Here is an 18,946-nt window from a genome sequence, read left to right as displayed (position 1 = left end):
GGTCATCTGCTGCACTTCATGCATTTAATAGATCATACTACTTGCTTTTACTATAAAGTAGGAATGGACTAGGAGATAATTTTGTCCAGATCCATCCTTTTACAGATGAAGAATCTGAAGCCTAGAGAAAGGAGTTTTTGTTTCTCTAGAGCCAAAGGTTACTTAGAAACCATGTCATGGATAGAATCCAAGACTCCTGCCATCTAATCCAAGATGACCTCTCCTGGACCACATCATGACAATTCTTCCAGGGAAAAGCATCTTCCTACCCTTTGAGGCCCCTTATTCTGTATCAGAACAGACTACCCAGAACACTGATTTGTTCCTCCAAGCTTTCCACCCGTGACACTTCATACTACTCTTGGGAATGTAAAAAGTATGTGTAATCCTTCGCCCAAATGCCTGATGACAGAAAATATGGAAGCCCATTATTCCATATCCCACCTCTGCGTTACTGCTTGGCAGGCCCTTCTGCTTGTCCACATATGTTGCCCTAGCATAGTAGGTGCTCAATGAAGGCTGGTTGGATTCATGAATGACTATGATAGTTTCTACTTTCTTCACTGTTCTGATCACTTTGTCCTAAATACACTGCAGTTTGCCTTTTTTCTCTCAAAATCTAATCTAGCAAAATCTATAGCAAGTTATTATACACTTGACCCCTGCCAATGCCTTGAAATGTTTCAAATCCCTGTTTCAAGGCCAATGCCCACCGTGATACTGTGTGTTTGTGTTCTGCAGGTGGGGCTGGGTGGAGCCAAGGTAGAATAGTGATGTCAAGTACAAGTTCAGGGGAATAGAAATGTGGTCTGCCTGCACCAGGCTAGAGGATGTATCTTTATCTTTCTTGGGTAGAACTGCTCAGCCCACTCTTCTTTTTGGGTACCCTAAGAAGTCAGGCTGCCTTGATCTCACCCTACAGTTTGCTCTCTTCTAATTCTAGCAACTAATTTATTCAACGGAGAACGACACCTAAAAACAGAAGAAGACAGCAGGCTCAGACAGGGTAATTAATGCCACACTGCATTAACTTTCTGCCGCTGAGATAAATATTCACACATCTCCTGCTTGCCGGAATTCAGCTTCAAATACCCATCACAACAGCAGTAAGGACTGTAGTCAACTCTCAATTATCCCCACTAATGAAGGGGAGCAGTGGTGTGGAAAACCCCAAGCAGCAGATAATCCCAAAGTCTGACACTGTGATGCATTATATGTTTTGGCAATAGCTTTACCTTCCCTGTTACAGAATCTTAGACTGTCAGAGCTGGAGGGGAGTAAGAAATCATTGGATCCAGAAATTTCTGACCTGGCTTCTGGCAAGGTCGTGATGGGGTCTTCAGGCTATTTTCAATATTCCAAAAGCCTAAAATGGAATCATACATTAACACAGCACCCTGTTGATATTTTTCGCTTTCTTCTGGCAGCTTTGACCACATCTCTGGCCTCCTTCAAATCCTTCAGAGGCTCACCATCACCCACAGGGTAAAGTCAAATCTCCTTAGCTGGGCACATGAGTCCCATTCATCTTATCATCCATTAGAGCTAATAAATGCCCCTTCTAGAGCGTGAATCAAAGCTCAACCTTCAGTCACCTAAATCATGTTTTTTTTTCTTCTTTTTTTCTTCAATGTCTTTATGGCTCTGGCAGAATGATCTTTTTGAAATGGATTTGGTCATGCCATTCTCCTTCTCAAAAACAACCATCCTGACTCCTTATTACCCCAAGGAAAATGCAACCCCTTTGGGATGGTACACAACAGGGATACTTTCCAACATGGCCAGCATCATCGGCTTCCTTTCTCTCTCCTATGCCCCACCTTCTGGTCACCTCACATGACAGGAATGTCCTGGCTCTGAGACTCTGTTCAGGCAGTTCCTTATGCCTTGGGGGACTCCCTTTGTACTGCAATGGGAGTTCAACTTTCAGACCCAGCTCCTATATAAAGGCTTCCTGGACTCTGCAGGTGATGTGGGCCACTCTGTTCTCACTCAGAACTGGGGCATGGTGGAGCTCACTGTGTGGAACGTACTAGAAGATCAGAGGATGCAGTGCAGACAGAGGTCTATACAGGGCACTGAAGGAGTCTAGGACTAAGGGACTCTGTGTAGGTTACTTAACTCCTCTAAGTTCCAGATTCTTCCCTAGTAAAATGAGGCTATCCTCTCTTTCAGAGCTGTGGTAAGGATTGAAGAAGAAAAAATATATCTATTATCTAGCCCAGAGCCTGATACAGAAAGGTGAGTTCCTTTTTGCCTGGGTATATGTTTTTCTTGTTTAAATTTTAATAGTTTTTAAAAAAATTATTTTTATTTACATATAACGTATTATGAACCCCAGGGGTACAGGTCTGTGAATCATCAGGCTTACACACTTCACAGCACTCGCCATAGCACATACCCTCCCCAATGTCCATAATGGGTATGTGGTTTTATCCTTCCTTTGCAGAAGACGGTTTCAGGCCTGACGATCCCCTAAAGGTGGCTTCTCTTTCACAGCACCTAAGAGCTCCTGCCCCTGGGCTCCGTTAGGAAGTGTAATAATGGCGCTGAGGAACCCAGGGACATGGTGCAGAAAGAATGTGGAGTTAATCTAAACAAACTGGTTGTACCGCCCTGTGGATAAGAGACTTCCACATGTTTGCAGACTATTTCCAGTATGAATTATGGTCTTATGTACAGGAGCCGCGTAGAATCACAGAATTAGGGTAATAAAAGCTTCTATTTACAGAAGAACTGGCAGTCTGTCAGGTCATTCTTATCTCACATACAAGATCTCACTTGGGTGTCACACGGAGACTACACACTGGATATTCCTATCTCTACTTAGAGCAAAGAAGCAGGCCTCTTCCAAGCTTGGTGACTTGCCCAAGGTCACTCAGCCTGCACAGTGCAGAGCTGGATGTAATCAGGTTTTTTTTTTTTTTTTTAGCTTTCTTTTTTATTGCAGTGTAATATATACAGCATAGCATTTGCCATTTTAATCACTTTTAAGTGTCCAATCCAGTGCCGTTAATTATGTTTGCAATGTTGGACAACACTTTCATCACCCCAGACTGTATTCATTAAGCAGTATCTCCCCATTCCCCCACAGCCCCAACCCCCAGGAAACTCTGATTTACCTTCCATTTCTATGACTTCTCCTATTCTCATTTTAAAATCAGTTTCATTGAGATATGATTTGCATACACCACAACGTTCTCATTTTAAGTGTACAGTTTGATGAGTTTTGACAAGCATATACACCGTGTGGCCCTCTTCACCACACTCAAGCTATAGAACTTCCAGAACCTTCCCTGTGTCCTTCTGAGTCAACCTCTCACTCTGGCACCAGCAACCGCTGATCTGGTTTTGACCACTACAGATTAGATTTGTCCTTTCCTAGAGTTTCAGGGAAACGTATCCAGGTGTCCTTAAGCCCACTGTCCTCTCCACTACCATGTGCTCCCTCTTGTAGAACATCAGAGTGAGAAGGGCCCTCAGCCTGACCCTTCTTCCCTGCAGGAAGAAAGTGAGGCCCCAGACTTGAAAGCTGTTTTTCTTAAAGTTGCATCAGAAACGGGGTCGTGGGGGGGAGCAGCAGCCCAGGGTAGGGTCTCCCACTTCTGTGCTTCCTCACTTCCCCCATCTAGGTGGCCCTACCTTTTTGAGTTGATGGGCAGAAGCAAATAGTTTCCCATCCTGCCTTATAATGAGTCCCCCCTTTTAAAGGCACCTAAATTAAGCTTAGTCCTCTGCACCCCTTTCAATTTTATTATGTGTGTTTTGGGAAACCTGGGCCACAGCTATCAAAGATACGTCCCGTGAAAAAATGTTTAGCGGAGAGAAGCCGTGGCATGCCGAGAAAGGGGGTCTCCGATGTGAGAGCAAAGGACGCCATGCAACCTGCTTGCTGAGCGAGCCCGTCTAAGCTTGGGGGGCAGAGCAACATCTAGCCAAGCCAGGGTTCCAGCTGGAGCCACACAGGAGCCAAAGCTCGAGTCCCTCAGCAACACCCTGCCCAGGCAACCATGAGCCCCAACACCGGGGCCCGGTTCTGTGGGGTTTTACATGTCCTGTCCTCACAAACATAAAAGCCAGTGGTACAGCCAGAGAGCTGACATGAGGCTGAAATAAAGAACTTAAAGTTTCACCTGAAGACATGAAGACAGTCATCAAAAACACAGGGGTCTCAGAGCCAGGAAGAGCCCATCAATCCTAACTTCCTGTATGAACTTAGGCAAAAATTTTATCAGGGCCTCAGTTTCTTAATCTGTAAAATGGGGCTTGTAATATCTACCTCGAGGGATTGTGACAAGTAATAAAGGAGCTCAAATGACATAAACGATTTTAACAAGTGCTGGGAGTCTTTGGATAAAAATGAAAAGCAAAAACCCACAACACTCTCTGATCACTTTCGGCCTGAAGGTAGGCCTTTCAGGATAGGAAAGTCTTTCAAACACAGGATGGATTTAAGTGCCAAGTGCACCTGCTTCCTGAGGTCTCGCGGTGCTGAAACCCACTTGGTGAATCCAGAGAAGCAGAGTCTGAGTCCCAGGGCGGGAGGGGGGTGTCCTGCATATGTTCTGATCAATTCTGCATTTCTCCAACAATGATGGACACTGATTACTTGCTTTGAACACATGCATCATCTTTCTTGACCCTGTCACACAGCAGATGAGACACTGAGGTTGCCGGTGCCAGTTCTCTGCTGTAAGCAAGGGTGCTGTCCAAAGTAAACTCCTGGTCATCAGGAGTGGGCCCTCAGTCTCAGGCCAATAATGCCTAGGAACCCTAATCAAGTCAGCATATTGAACGGTCCTCTGTCCTGTCCTTTGTTGGAATAAGGAAAGCTGGGGGGAGGGGTGCTGCAGAAGATCTTGTTTGCGGATTGGGTCTTTCATGCTCTGAGCCGGTGACCCAGGCAGGTTAGGAGGCCCGAGAATATCAGCCGGGAGGGCATATGGGAATTGCTTTACAGAAGAGAAGACCAAAGGTTGGAAATGAAGCCATCTGCCTCAAGTCACAGAGCTGTTAAGTCGAAGCGAAACTGCTAAAACCCCCGTATTCTGGTCTGGATGAGAGCTCTTGAGTTATTTAATCTGGGCACAGATTCAAATCCTAGCCCCATTATGAGTGAAACTTATGATTTCAGCAAGCCATTAACCTCTCCACCTCACCTGTCCTATCTGTGAAATGGGAATGATAAAAATACTTAAGTGGGTTCCCTGGAGGATTGAATTAGGTGTTTATCAAAAGTGTTATAAACATGCTAGGAATTTTAAGATCTACTTTGTTAGTGGTAGTAAACGAAAGGCATGGTGATTGTCTTCTGCAGAGTGATTCTAGAAACAGCGAGTGGGATCTAAATCAGAGGTCAGCTAATTTTGGTGGCCCTCTGTTTTTAATAATTAATTAAATAAAGTATTAAAGTATTACTGGAACTGAGCCACATCCATTCCTTCACGCACTATTTTTTCCTGCTTTCTTTCTCTCACGGTGGAGTAGATTCATTGCAACGGAGACCTGGCCCACAAGGCATAGATAGTTACAAAGAGTCTGCTGACCTCTGGGCGAAATGATCGGCATATCCTGCTTGTGCCCACTCCGCTAGTGACTTAAAACCATATCGAAAGCTTGCTGTGCCCAGTCTGGTTTCCTCCTTTGACCTCCAGATAAAATCCAGCAGCCTTCTGCATCACTACTTGGGTGTCTCATAGGCATCTCAAGTGCAGCTGGAGTTCGGAAGTGAACTGCCCTCTCTCTGGTCAAGCGTGCCGTCCTGTGCTGTTTAACACAGTGACTCGGCATCCCCTAGATTCCCAGATCAGGAATGTGGGGCTCATCCTAGGTGATGTCCTCATCCTCACTTCCCATTTCCCTTTAGACTTAACCTTCTCTTGATTTCATCTTTTAAATATTTCTGGGCACCAAGCCCACCTCACCGTCCTGGCTGACCAGGCCCTCAGCTGGACCCTTCCTATCCCCTGACTGCACGAATCCCAACACTTTGGTTTGGACTTGGCTCTGAGCACTATGTCCAAGAGACGGACAGATTATTTTCTGGGTTTTTTTTTGGTTGGTTGGTTTGTTTTATTTGCGGTTCTCTGATTTAAGGCTCTGTTCCTTCATTCTATTTAAAACTGAAATAGCAACAATAATTCCAAATACATGTATTCTGCTTTCAAAGCTTATAAAGCACTTTCATATTCATGATTTCTGATTCTGGAACAGCCTGTGGAAGGAGCTGTTATTATTAATTATCCACATGCATCCATGTGAGGGACCAGGGTATAAAGGGGTTACATGCTTGCCTAAGGTCACCTGCTTTAAAACCATAATCCAGACCCAAGTCCCCGACTCTGCGCATTTTTTCCTCTCTTTTTAAAAAAGATTTTGTTTTTGTTTTTGTAGATTCTTCCTCCTAAGGCATCTGAAGTTCAGCCTTCTTTTCCCTCGAACACCAGAAATCCATCAGGTAATAGTTCCCATGTCTTGGGTTCCCGCTACGAAGATCGGTATTAAAAACATGACAGCGACATATTATTTATGGCAATATCCATTGTTACTAAGGGAGACAGACCAAACAATTCCCCATTGTTACAGATGCTACTTTGACTTGACAGCTGGCCAAGTCTGATAGGCAGTTTATTTACTTAGCCATTTAACCAAATAAATGTTTTCATTTTTCTTTCATCTCCTCAAAAGCTAACATTTCGCCCTTAAAATTGCTCCAGCAACACGTCAGTGGAGTATAAATTACCTGCCATTCCCACACCAGCCATTACAATATTATTTTGGTTCTTTTTTCCTGCCCCTGTTGACCAAGTCTTTCAAAGACACGTCATTCTCCCAGATGGGAGGGTAGGGGGGAGAAAACAAAATAATTGAAGATATTTCCCTTTATTGCGAAAACAGAAATGCTGTGTGAGATTGGTCCTGAAGCTTCCACCGGTGAAGATGGAGTCTGTTTGTTCCCTCTTGCTGTGGTGCGAGATGGCTTTCACTTATCAATATATGTCCCCTCTACCTACTAAGCATTGTGTGGGTATTTCTAATAAAAAGCAGCTGGGATAAAATGCAAGGGTGATAAGAACAAGACTCCTGCTTTCCAGCTGTATGAAGACAAAGGGGAAAAGAGAGCCACGGATGTGGCTTTCCCTCCATGGTATCCCTTCTTCAAATGTCTGGAAAGGTACTAAGGGATTGCAGTCAGGAGATTCCCGGTTGGGTGGATGAGTGAATGTGACAGAGGCGGGAGGGTCAAATGTGGCTTGGGTTGCTAGGGATAGAAGGGCCCAGGGAGGCTCATTTGGACTTCCCTTGGGGTGGATGGTTGGGGGGGTCTTTGGGGATATGTCTGCAAGGTTGGCATCAGCCTGTTGGCATGGGATTCTTGAGAGGAAATCATGATATTGCTAAGCTAAGTGTTCAAAGGGAGAAAACTGTTTCATTGTAGATTACAGTCCAGCCCTTTTGGGGTGGGAGCTATTGACTGTGGCTTATAAGTCAACTGGAGACTGGTCATTTTTTGGAACGGAGAGGTGGTCTGTGAGACCCTCATAGGGATCATTCTGATTAGAGAGCTTAGTTATCAAAATTTTCTTTTCCTACTTTTTTTTTCCTCTGAAACTGTTTTAAGGCATATTGAAAATGACCTCCAGATAAAATCCAGCAGCCTTCTGGCATCTCTACATGGAGATGCCATCTCTATCCGGAGGCATATTGCAAATTAATTATCTGAAGATAGGAAATACAGAGCAAAACCTCCCAGCCAATGGCCTGGGTCCTTATGGTATAATGCATTCCATATCAAGGCAAAATATATAAAATCTAAGGTACTGGGGAACAGGTATCGAGCATGTAGGATGATGACGGTGATGCTAGGGCTGATGACAGCTAAGATCTGTTGGGGGCTTTCTGTGTGCCAGATGTTGTGCTCACCTCATTTTGTCCAAACAATAATCCTCTGAGGAGGACACTGTTTTTATCCTTATTTTCAAAAATAAGATAGACAATTACTATGAAATCTCATTAGGGTTTACAATTCTAAACTCAGTTTCCCTCCAGCGCCCAGATTTTTAAGCTGAGTTTTGAGCTAAGGGCTGAGTGTCTGTCTCCCTCTTAGAGACTGAATCACTATCTCTGCTAACCTAGTAGATGATATAAGCCTCTTCTAGCAGGTGAAGAAACCAAGACTCAAAAGAAATTATGGTTCTTGCCCAAAATTTCCTAGGAAAATTGGAATTTGGATCCAAGTTCCAGGAAATCCAAGATTTCCTGGGCAAATTGGAATTTGGATCCAAGTTCCAGGAAATCCAAGATTTCCTGGGCAAATTGGAATTTGGATCCAAGTTCCAAATTCCGAGCTCTTCTACTGCCCCATGGTCCGTCCATTTACAACTCCGCCACGGGACAGCCTCAGGCCCCAAGAAAGAGTTGGGCTTGTTTGTCTCCAGCTGAACAGGCTCATGAAGACAGCTGATACATTGATCTGCAAATGGTGTAAGTCATCTTTGTTTTCTAGAAGAGCTTCAATTTTAGGATGATGTTAGCCGTTATACTGATGAATGGCTCTTGTCACCTCTAGTTCATTCATCAAATTTTTCAAGACAAGGTTGAGCACGTGAAATAAAATATACACAAGGGGTAGAAAACCTCTTGGGGAATCTTTCTAAGGCATCCACCCATAATCCCCAGCTCTTCTCTTTTCTGGAACATTGACTTTGTCTTTAATTCACCAGCTTCCCAAATAGCTTTGCAAGACAGAATTTTTAGAGGGGTTGTACGTGGCTTTGCATGGTGTGATGTGTTATTATATGCTGTTGTACTGATAGAAAACGTGGCAAAATATACAGTATGTTAAGTTCTTTAATCATAAAATCTATTAGCAAAATACACTTTCCAAACACTGTATTAGCTTTCAGGAACTGTCAAAATAACTTCCACGTGAACTGAGAATGATTTCGAGGCAGACTCAGAATCCATTTGTGAATGGTGAAAACTATTTACCATTTTAATGGCTCTGACCACGCTGTTCAGGACTAAAGAAGGGGAGCTCTGTGGGTAGAGCCTTGCAGTCCTACACATTTATGGAAAACTAGGAAAGTATCTGAAAATTGAACACATTTGTCAAGGAGTGACCTCCGGAATCATGCCTGGGGAACGAGGTGTATTTCTGTCTCCCGAGAAGGTTTGCTTCATCAGCTCCTCTTTCTTTTGATCAAATCAGAGGTATTGAAATTCGAGTGCCAAAAGCCACTTCTAGTGTATGTGAGTACACTTCTTTCAAAGTAGCTGGTGATGGGATCTGAAGTGGTTCGGGGACGAGCCATACGCCGCAGCACAGGTGCAAACAGCAGAGCCTCAAGCAAATGCTACATGTCTTTGAGCTCTGAATTTCCCTTTTACATTAGGAAGGGTGAGGGGGGTGCCTGGGCTACCGTGATCGTACATCTCTAGCCATCTAATTTCAAGCACTGCTTGGTTTTGCTTCTTGGGATGTTTGGTTGGTGACCTCTTTAGATCTGTGGAGTGTAGGCAAATGCGGTGACGCTTTGCTTAAAAGATGAAAACATCTGGATCACACCCCAGTGAGAAAGGAATCGGGGTGGGGGGACCATGTCCATCTTGGAAGGCTGATGCTTTCTGAAACTGAATCCATGTCGAGGAATGAGGACTGTGCCTCATTCTATCACCACCATCCACTCAGCATGTATCATTAATAAAAGAATATGACCATTCCCCACTCCTCACCCCTACCCCTACCTAGCAGTATATGTCAAAGGTCATGCATCCATGAGGAAACACAAGATGGCAAACAGCAGGCAAGGAGAGATGGTGCAAACATCAGGGATGGGCTCAGGCAAGGAGAGACGGAGCGAACATCGGGGAGGTGACTTCGGAAATGGAGGGACAAGCCAAGGGAAAGCAGAGAGCTTAAGGGTGAAGTAGATAAAAAGAACAGATACCTACCCAGACCTGTGCTATCTAGCTACCGGCCTGTGGACTTATATTATCACCACTGGGCTCCCCACTGGGCTCCCCAAATGGATCACTGTTGGATGAGGCCTGTGATCCATCAGGCTAGAACACAAGAAGATAACACTTTTTTTTTTTTTTTTGTCTTTTCAACAACAGAAAGCAGAAGACAGCTGGGCATAATTTCATGCATACATATAATCAGTTATTTTAAAAGGAGGCAGCAACAGCAGTTGGAGGACGCCACACCCACCCATGCAGGGCCGTGCTGAGCGACTCACGAAAGGACAACGTTTTTCAGCTGCTCATTTGATCATCAAAGAAAACGCCCCCTAGGGCCCCATTTAGAACTTGAGAGACTGAGCCAGCATTCTTTCCTATGCGGGTTTCCTGGGCCACTGTCCATTTCACATACAGCGGTTTTAATTTTAAGAAAAAGCAGACCCAGAAAGAACAGACCAGCCACTTACAGCTTCTTGCCCTTCGCTCTTGCTGGGACTTTCAAAGCCCTCTTCGAAGATGTCATCTGTGGTGGGATCGCTGGCATGGGATGCAGATGATTTGGATGGAGAGCTCTGTCGAGGGGCTGGGGTTGGAGCTACACAGAAACCAGGCACAAAGAGGGAACATCGTTAGGTGTCTGGCTGCACCTGAGTACCTCCCACCGAGACCTCGGGGATCTGGTTATGATCAAGTCAAGTCCGGCACTCTGCTTTCTATCCCGAACATCTCCCCTGTATATAGTGATCTCGTCCTGTCAGACACTTGACCGGAAGGAGTGGGTGCACACGGTTGGGGCAGGTGGTGGTTCTCTAGGAATGGCCCTTGGATCGGCAGCACGAGTACGTCCGGGAACTTGTAACAGATGCCATCTTGGACCCCTGCCCCAGACTGACGAGCTCAGAAACTCTATTCGTATAAATATTTGAATAAACAGATCAGAGGATAGGGATGCACGTTTTGAACACCTTCAGTTGCCATCAGACATTTTATGGACGGTATCTCTGACCCGCATAAAGCCTCTTTGAGGTAAGAGTGATTTCAGTTTCACAGCTCAGGGAAGTGAGGTCGTGAAATTGCTCGAGGCCCTGTAGTTGGTGACTGGTTGAGGCAGGCCCCGTATCCTTACACATGGTAGGCATGCGTTGAACACGTGTTGAATGAAGAGTGCCTCCGTGACGTGGGAAAATGGGAGGGAGCCGCTGGCAGCTTTATGCCTCACTCCATAAGGACATGAGTCTTCTGTCCTAGCCTTCCCACATGTTCCTCCTCTCATTTGGTCCAGAGGTTATAACAAATATGCCATTTGAAGCTATTCTTCGTTCAATAATTTCTAATTTGGCTCTGAAAATGCCAGTCACTGGCCCAGCCCCAAGTGAGGAGGTGGTGAGGCTTGATTTAGTAGCTAAATTTCGAATGGCACTGATAAGGCCCCCTCCCCCACCATCATTGCCCAGAATTTCCAAAATCTGGCTGCTTATCAGACAGCAAGTGATTATCAAACTTGGTGAGTACCTTTTGCCTTGATGGATCTATATTTAGAAGAACGATGCTATTTGCTTGGCATTTTGTATTCACTGCATTCTCTAATGCAAATATGGCAAAATGGTGTTGGACCTATTCTTTCCTGATGAAGAAACTGCATCTCTGAGAGGTGAAGGGGCTTTTTCAGGGCCAACAGAGCCATGGAGCGGGTGTGCTGAGATTTAACAGAGCTCTGTCTACACTATCCAGCCAGCTGTGAGCGCTATTTCTACTTGACATTGGCCTTTGCTCCACTCAAAACATTCTGAAGGTGACGCTCATGGATAAAAGGAAGTCTGTTTTGTTTTGTGAGATGATTATGGAACAGACTCATACTAGTGGGTTTAAGTGAGATAAGCAGTATGAGAACACCTCAGTGCCTGACAGCTGTTGAAGAAGTGTTAACGTAACCGGATTTCAAATTGGGTTTGAAGTGGTTTATTGTTTCCTGAAGGCTGAGAACCCGGGGTGAGCTGCCAATCTGAGAGAGGTTGTACTGGTCCTACCTATCAGATGGAAATTAATCAGAAGTATAATTAGGGGTTCATTTATGCAAGTGTTTTAGCCTTTAGAAGTTTTTTCTAGGATATCTGTATAATCTAAGAGTGGTTCTAAATTTGGGGCAGCTGAAATCCTAGGGGGCGTGTGGCAAAATCTGGGGTCATTTTTGACTCAGGACAAGGGAGAGAGGATGTGTGCTTCTGGCATCTCATGGGCAGGGGGCAGGTACTTTGGTCAACATTCTACAAGTACAGTGGACACCCCACAACAAAGAATTATCTGGCCCCAAATATCAATAAAGCCCAGGTTGCAAAACCATGCTCTGAGACACGACAGTGGCTGAGGGGTCCTTGTTCTGTTCATTTCAATCTCTGTGACTTCTCCCAAATGTCTCCATGCACTAGATTAGATGCTACGCTAGCATCATGAGAAGGGTGTGAGTGGTTTGGACCCATTTCCTGTCCTCAAGGAACTGAAACTTCCCCTTTATTTGCAGCTGGCATACAAGCCCATTGCAAGAGAGACACTTGTTTTCGAAAGATGCTTTCTTATTTATGCGTGGCTCTCATTCTCCCAGCATTTCATTTTTTATTCATTACTCTTCACTGAAACCCTGTGACTTAGAGCTAATAGAGATGCCCCCACTGTGGAGATCACATGGCCTGAGTGGGAGTAGCTCGTTTATACACGTAGAAGGCATTCCTTTTCAGAACTGCCTTCCAAACCTGGCTGAGATGACACTACCTAATTGTGTTAACATTAGATTTTTTGATGATTCTTGCGATTGGCCAAGCAGTGAACCCTATCATCTGTGACAGTAATCAAAATGCCAAACTCATTGTTCCATGAGACTTTTCTCTTTCCTATCAAGCGTCAAGGCCCGAGCTGAATTACTGGACATCTTTCCAAGCATATGTGAGCTCAAGTGTATCTGGGCTCTGACTGGTTGTGTAGTTACAGTGTCTGGATGCTTGCAATGGAAAAGCGAGCTAGGACAGAATCACCGAATGCCTGAATTAGAAGGAGGCACACTGCCTGTCCAGGCCAAAGCAGGCCTTTTACCCATGACACAGCTGAGGTTAAGAAAAGTCACACATTTGCCCAAAGACGCTGCTTTATAGTAGAAGAGCCAAGGCTGGAATCCTGGTCCAGGAATTCTGCACAGCATCACTCAATATGCAATTATAATGGTGAGAACAATGTTTTAAAGTCAGTGAGGTACACAGTGTTTCATGTACCACTGAATCCTTTTACTATCCCTTAGCCTAAGATAGATGAGGAAATTGAGGCTCACAGCAGTGACTTGCCCACAGGCACAAGACTAGGAAGTGATAAATCTGTTCTCAGGGTTCGCGGTCTAGAGCTTTCTGCTTCCCTGCCATATATCCTCTTTGACTACCCAAAGCCTTGAGCCAAAATCTGGCTTCAGCTCCACAAGTTGGGTGAGACCTTACGGCTGCTCTGTCTCTCCCCTACGTTTTCTACTCTAATTTTTTTGTCCTTGTTCCCCCGACTTTTGAAATTCATTTTCACCATTCATTTCCATTTCAATAACCCATACCAAAATCTGTGTTTCATAAAGGTGGGGTAATGCATTGGTGGTTCAGTGGTAGAATTCTCGCCTGCCATAAAGGTGGGGTAATGAAAGAATGGGCAGATGGATGAGCAAATTAACAAAAACATAAGCAGTAGAGTGACTGGTAGAAAAATAACAGGTTTGTATTTAAATCCACTGCTTTCCTCGTCCTTGAACCTCACTTTCATTATTGGCCAAACAGGTCTAACAAAACTTGTAATAAGCATTATTGCGAGTATAAAAGTAATAAAAACAATGTATACGAAGAAGATATGTATACTTTGTAGCTATTACTATTATTCGTAGTAACATAAACAAGGAGGCCTGCTGAATGTGAACTGAGATGAGTTCTCTGACTCCAGAAACAAGGCATCACTCTCAGTGGATGTATGTCTCCAAAGAAGGGCACTCACGTGAATTGGTTGATGGCGTGGTAGAAGTCACAGGGGTCAAATTCAACTGGGAGATGTCAAAGTCATCACAGTCATCCGTATCCTGTGCCACCCCGACTTTGTTGAAGTAACTGGAGAAGGCCTCTGAGGTACAGGTGAGGGAGGGTTGGTCGGGTTTGCGGGAGGGCACGGGTGGAGGCTGGGCCATCTGGAAATCCTTAAACATTTCCTTCCCCATTTTCTGTCTGGGCTTCTCGGTCTGTGGACTTGACCTGGTGGAGTCACCCGTGGTTGGGACGGTTGCAAGGGGGGTGAGGGGACCTTGGAACATGGCGGCTGGCAAAGGCATAACAGTTTGTGTGGGCATGAAGGCGGCTGGCGGAAACTGCCCGGCCACAGTTGGCCAGGGCTGCTGAGTGGCAGGGAAGAGACCCGGCTGGCCCCATGCGATGGGCTGAGCCCCCGGCATCACCTGAGCGACTGGTGGCTGAGCACCCATGGCGATCTGCTGTTGGACGAGGGGCTGCTGGCCCCAGAAGGATGGGAGGACGGCGCCCATTGCAACATAACCTGGAAGGGTGAAAAATGAGAGTCAGGCACCTGGGAAAGAATTCATGGATTCAAGGGATTGGCAGAAAGATACTGAGCCACTATTACATGTCAGGCTCTGTGCTGCAGACCGTGGACAAGGATGAATAAGACAAAAGTCCCTGCTCTCATGGAGCATTCTTTCTAGAGCAATGGTCAGGGGAAACCTTTCAAAGGCGTTGATTTGTAGGCGGAAACTGAAATGTGGTGAGTGAGCAAGCCAGACATATATCTGAGAGATAATGATGATATTGCTACAATCATTAAAAGTTTCTGACCCCAATCAGATGCAGGAGCTGGTGTGTCTCAGTGGAAAAGGCAGAGGACTAGGAGTCGGGCACACATGGGTTTGAATCCTGCCTCCGCTTCTTGCCAGACTGATGGCGTAAGCTCTCTAAAAGTCAGGCTCTTTGTTAGAAAGCCAGGTTGTAAGATCGTCATTTTAAACACTGAAGCTGTGTGCCAAAGGAAGAAGAATTAGGAGTGCTGGGGTTTTTGAGATCTAGGTTAACACTCAGACTGATGATTCATATCTCTGGAATTTAGGGAGAGCTCCACAAGCTCTCCCAAGCTCTGCCGCCTTATCTGTAAAATGGGCACAAAATACCATCTACCTCAGGGGCTTGGTTTAAAGGTAAACGGAGATGATGTATATGATGTGGTTTTGCACCTGACACAGAATGAGCATTCAGTAAATGTTAGCAGTTAGTGGGATTTGAATCAGAGAGAGCCCGGAAGGTACTTAATACCTTGCTTGGTACATAGCAGCCAAGCAATAAATGGTAGCTCCAGGTATTGTCATATGTTATTTCTGTATTGTTACTATGCCAATTTTAGGTGACTGTCCACTTACGTAGGAGCCCCTTGTACAGTGGCCTAGGTTGGGTACTGTGCAACTCAGGGGGTCTACTCACATCCGTTACCATGTTAATTGTTGGCGGTACTAATTCCTTTCAGGTGAGAATAAAATCATTTTTTTAGAAGAGCACAAGTAACACTTTTCAGAGCAGAAACAGTAACACAATTTTTTCCACTTGCTATATGCCTCTAACTTCTAGGTTCAGTATTAGGTGTTTCACATCCTCAAAAATCCCTGCAGGGTAGGTATGACCATCCCCACTCCAGAGATAAGGAAACTGGTGCCCAGAGAGGGACAGTGTGTGCTTGGGGTCACACAGCCAGCATGAAGGGGGATCAGGACCTGAACTGAGGTCACCTGTCCCCAGAGCTAGCATTCTTCCCTCCGCATGACACTGCCCCACCCTGATGGCCTACTTTGCACCGTAAGTACATCTGGTCTGGTCACCCACCTCAGGTTGCAGCTAACTGTGGGCGGGCCCAGAGAAACTCCTAGGTGCCTCCAGTGATCCCTGCCCTTCTCAGAGGGTGCTGCGGCCACACGCCTGTGCAGTTGAGCCCAGGACACAGATGCCCAGGCCGGGCAGAGAAGAGTGGGAGAAGCTGGCTTGACCTGACTTCCCAAGACCAGCCTTTTCATGGCTGTCAGAAGGAGTTTGCAGGTGTAGGGCAGTGAGGCCAGGGAAGGAAAGTGGGTGCAGAGTATCCTAGCAACTTCCAGGGGGAAGGCAGGAAGGCACTGTGGGGCTGATCGTGTCGTGGGTGATGTCAGGGACTCTGGAGAGCCCAGAGAAACCTCACTCATGAGGACTGCCTCACTCAGGCTCCAGCCTCAGATCCCCTGGCCCTCGACTGATGGCTAAGGAGTGGGGACAACATTCCATGTCCCGCCACTTCCTTGCGAGGTGACAGCAGGTTCCAGAGAAGCGGAGACAGGGCACCAGGGCTTCCTGCGGAAGAAGTCAGCACTATGCCGGCTATGCCAAACAGACCGTATCCTTCCGCGACCACGCAGCCCTAGTGCACGGAGTAGTGAAGACGCATTGGGGCTGGCATTTCAGACGGGAGAGGGGCGTGCATTGCCTCTCACCTCACACGCCACATAATAAGGCAGTGTCTTGAGCCCACCAACAGACTCAGCACTCTGTAACTGTTTTTCTCATTTTCTGATTCGCTTTGATGGGGCCCAGTGGTTCTCAGTGGAGGAGGAGGGCGGTGATCAGGACATTAGTGGGGCGTATTTTGGCTGTCATGATAACTTGCTAGAGGGAGACACTACTGCACTTAAGAGGCGGGTTATGCTATAATGTGTGAGACCAACGTGCACAACAAAGAATTCCCCCATGTTCTGTCTATGATTATTTGAGTATGGGCAGGACGTTGAATTACCTAGAAATTCAAAGTTTCTTTGCACAGTTTGAGTGCACTTAGTTTTTCAGGACTGTAACAACTGTGTGCCTTGAGGGCAGACTGTATTTTATTTTTGTTTGGAACACGGCCAAGAGTTGTTCACCATTTGGGAATGTTGTGGTTCCCGACAGAAATACTTCCGATGGTGTTCGAGCGGACACAGCGTTCTTGGGTCCGTCTGCACCTGCGGCGACTCTGAAGACAGGTCTACACATCTGACCACTTCATAGGACCTCTAATGCGGATGCACCTGGGTATTTTCCTTATTGAAATCGGTGTCTTTTTATTATAAATGAGCTTTTATAAATTTCCTCCTGCATAATGATGGCATCGTATCGACTTCTAAAAAACTGTGGGTTAAGTTATATACCTATGAATTTCAGTTCAAGAATTTAAAGGAAACTATAAATATCTATCCTAAAAGGGGGGCACTGGGTCTGACGGGGTGGACACGGATCTTTTAATGACCTTAATCTATACGCCCGTTTTGGTGGCGGGATGGAAGGTCTCAGCCTCCAGCCAGGCTATCTTTCACTCTGCTTCCACTCTGCCCCCCTCGATGCCATCGCAGGACTGCTCCAAAATGCAAATAGAGTGCTTCACTGTCGGGAGTATAAAGTCTAGATGCCCAAGCGCGGCTTCGGAGACTTCAGGGATCACGCCCCTTCCCAGCTCTCCATGCCATTTTCCCTGGCACCTTTCCCTAGGGCAGCAGCCGCACACACAAACACCCCTCACACCATCCCTCACTCTATCCATCTCTGCTCGTGCTTCTGCCTGGAAAGCCACCCCTACTTCACGTGGCTATGCCTTACGGACTCCCTGAAAATCAGCTCAGCGTCACCTCTGCCGGGCGCCTTCCCTGCCCTCTGGACTCCAGAGGGCTTCTGCAGACCCCAGTGTTCATCTCTCTGATGGCACGTGTCACACTGAGTTGTAACTGTCCCGTTATTCTGTCTTCCGTATTAGACAAGCAACCACCTGCTAGTAGGAACGCTTTATTTTCTCATTCCCTGTCCTCTGTGTCTAGCGCCGTCTGGGACGCTACTCAGCTGCTCCATAAACGCCTGAGCCTGGAGGAAGTCTCTCTGTAAAGGTGAGTGAATCATAGCAGAATCAATGCCTTCCCTGCACTTGGCCAAGTGAACAATTAAACTCCAAGATCAGTAAGTGCTGTGATCTCTGATGATTCTACTGTTGGTGGCAGGTTCTTCGTTCCTACTGTCTTTTTTTTCCCCCCACAAGGAACCAACAGATGGGCTGTGCACACTTTTCTGGAGAGAGCTATTAACATGTCTCCCTGGCTTCATGCCATCTGCTTCAGACCCAAGTACAATATCCAAAAGGAAAAAAAAAAAAAAAAAAAAAAGCACAGGGTAATTGGGTACATGTCTGGGACCTTGAAGGTCTCACTCGCTTTTTCCTTGGGGGTGGGGGTTCCTCTGCAGCCTGGGCCCTCCCCAGACCCGTGAGCTCAGGTTCTCCAGCCATGTGGCATTGGACATGCCTGATGTGACCCCTCGGTAGCCACCTGCGGCGGAACTGGACAAGACAAGCCACTTGGTGGCTGCCACAGAAGCCACTTAGCAGCTTGATAACACTGACTCATTAATGTTCGACAGTGGAGGGAGGAGGTGCCACGGAGCATCTGTTTATGCGACGGAGTTCAGATCAATCATAAATCTCCTTGCTGCGAAGTGAAAGGGAACACCTGCATTACTGCCTCGCAGTTAGATCTCGAAGGAGGCTTGGAAATTGCAGTTTATAACCAGATGCTTGCACCTGGGGATACCTTATTATCTGAATTTTAAAAAGTAGACTAAAATGTGAGAAAAACACTGACATTTAATGGACTTCCCCAACACATATGCAGAATTTGTATGGTAATGCTTATTTGCGTGATCCCATCCATCCATTCATCCATCCATCCATTCATCCATCCATCCATCCATTCATTTGAAAAGAACCCTACTGGGTGTGAAGCACTGTTTCAGTCTCTGCAGATGCAGTGAAGATCAAAACATTAAAGAAAAAAAATTCCTTGCCCTCGTGGAGCTTACACGGATCCTCACAACGAGCCTCTGTGTAGTTGGTATCGGTATTTCTTTACTCTGTGTCTGAGATGCTGCAGCAGGCG

General features: G+C 46.0%; 1 protein-coding gene across 6 annotated transcripts in view; it reads right to left on the bottom strand.

The window, feature by feature from the left end:
• DAB1 (DAB adaptor protein 1) overlaps positions 1–18,946 on the bottom strand; it is a 407,123-nt gene that overhangs the window by 5,035 nt on the left and 383,142 nt on the right. For 4 of the 6 annotated variants that reach the window (XM_047727154.1, XM_047727157.1, XM_047727158.1 and 1 more), the window contains 3 exons: positions 13,975–14,523; positions 10,431–10,558; positions 9,955–10,065 (listed from right to left, as the gene is read on the bottom strand). In XM_047727154.1, the coding sequence (XP_047583110.1) occupies positions 9,970–10,065; positions 10,431–10,558; positions 13,975–14,523 (773 nt within the window). In that variant the 3' untranslated portion in view covers positions 9,955–9,969. The remainder of the gene's footprint in view (positions 1–9,954; positions 10,066–10,430; positions 10,559–13,974; positions 14,524–18,946) is intronic. The other 2 variants (XM_047727155.1, XM_047727156.1) reach the window with 1 other exon arrangement.

This window comes from Lutra lutra, chromosome 4, assembly GCF_902655055.1.
Source record: "Lutra lutra chromosome 4, mLutLut1.2, whole genome shotgun sequence".
Lineage (NCBI taxonomy): Eukaryota > Metazoa > Chordata > Mammalia > Carnivora > Mustelidae > Lutra > Lutra lutra.
Note: the sequence above shows the minus strand (reverse complement) of the source record. Positions and strands in the feature narration are given on the sequence as shown.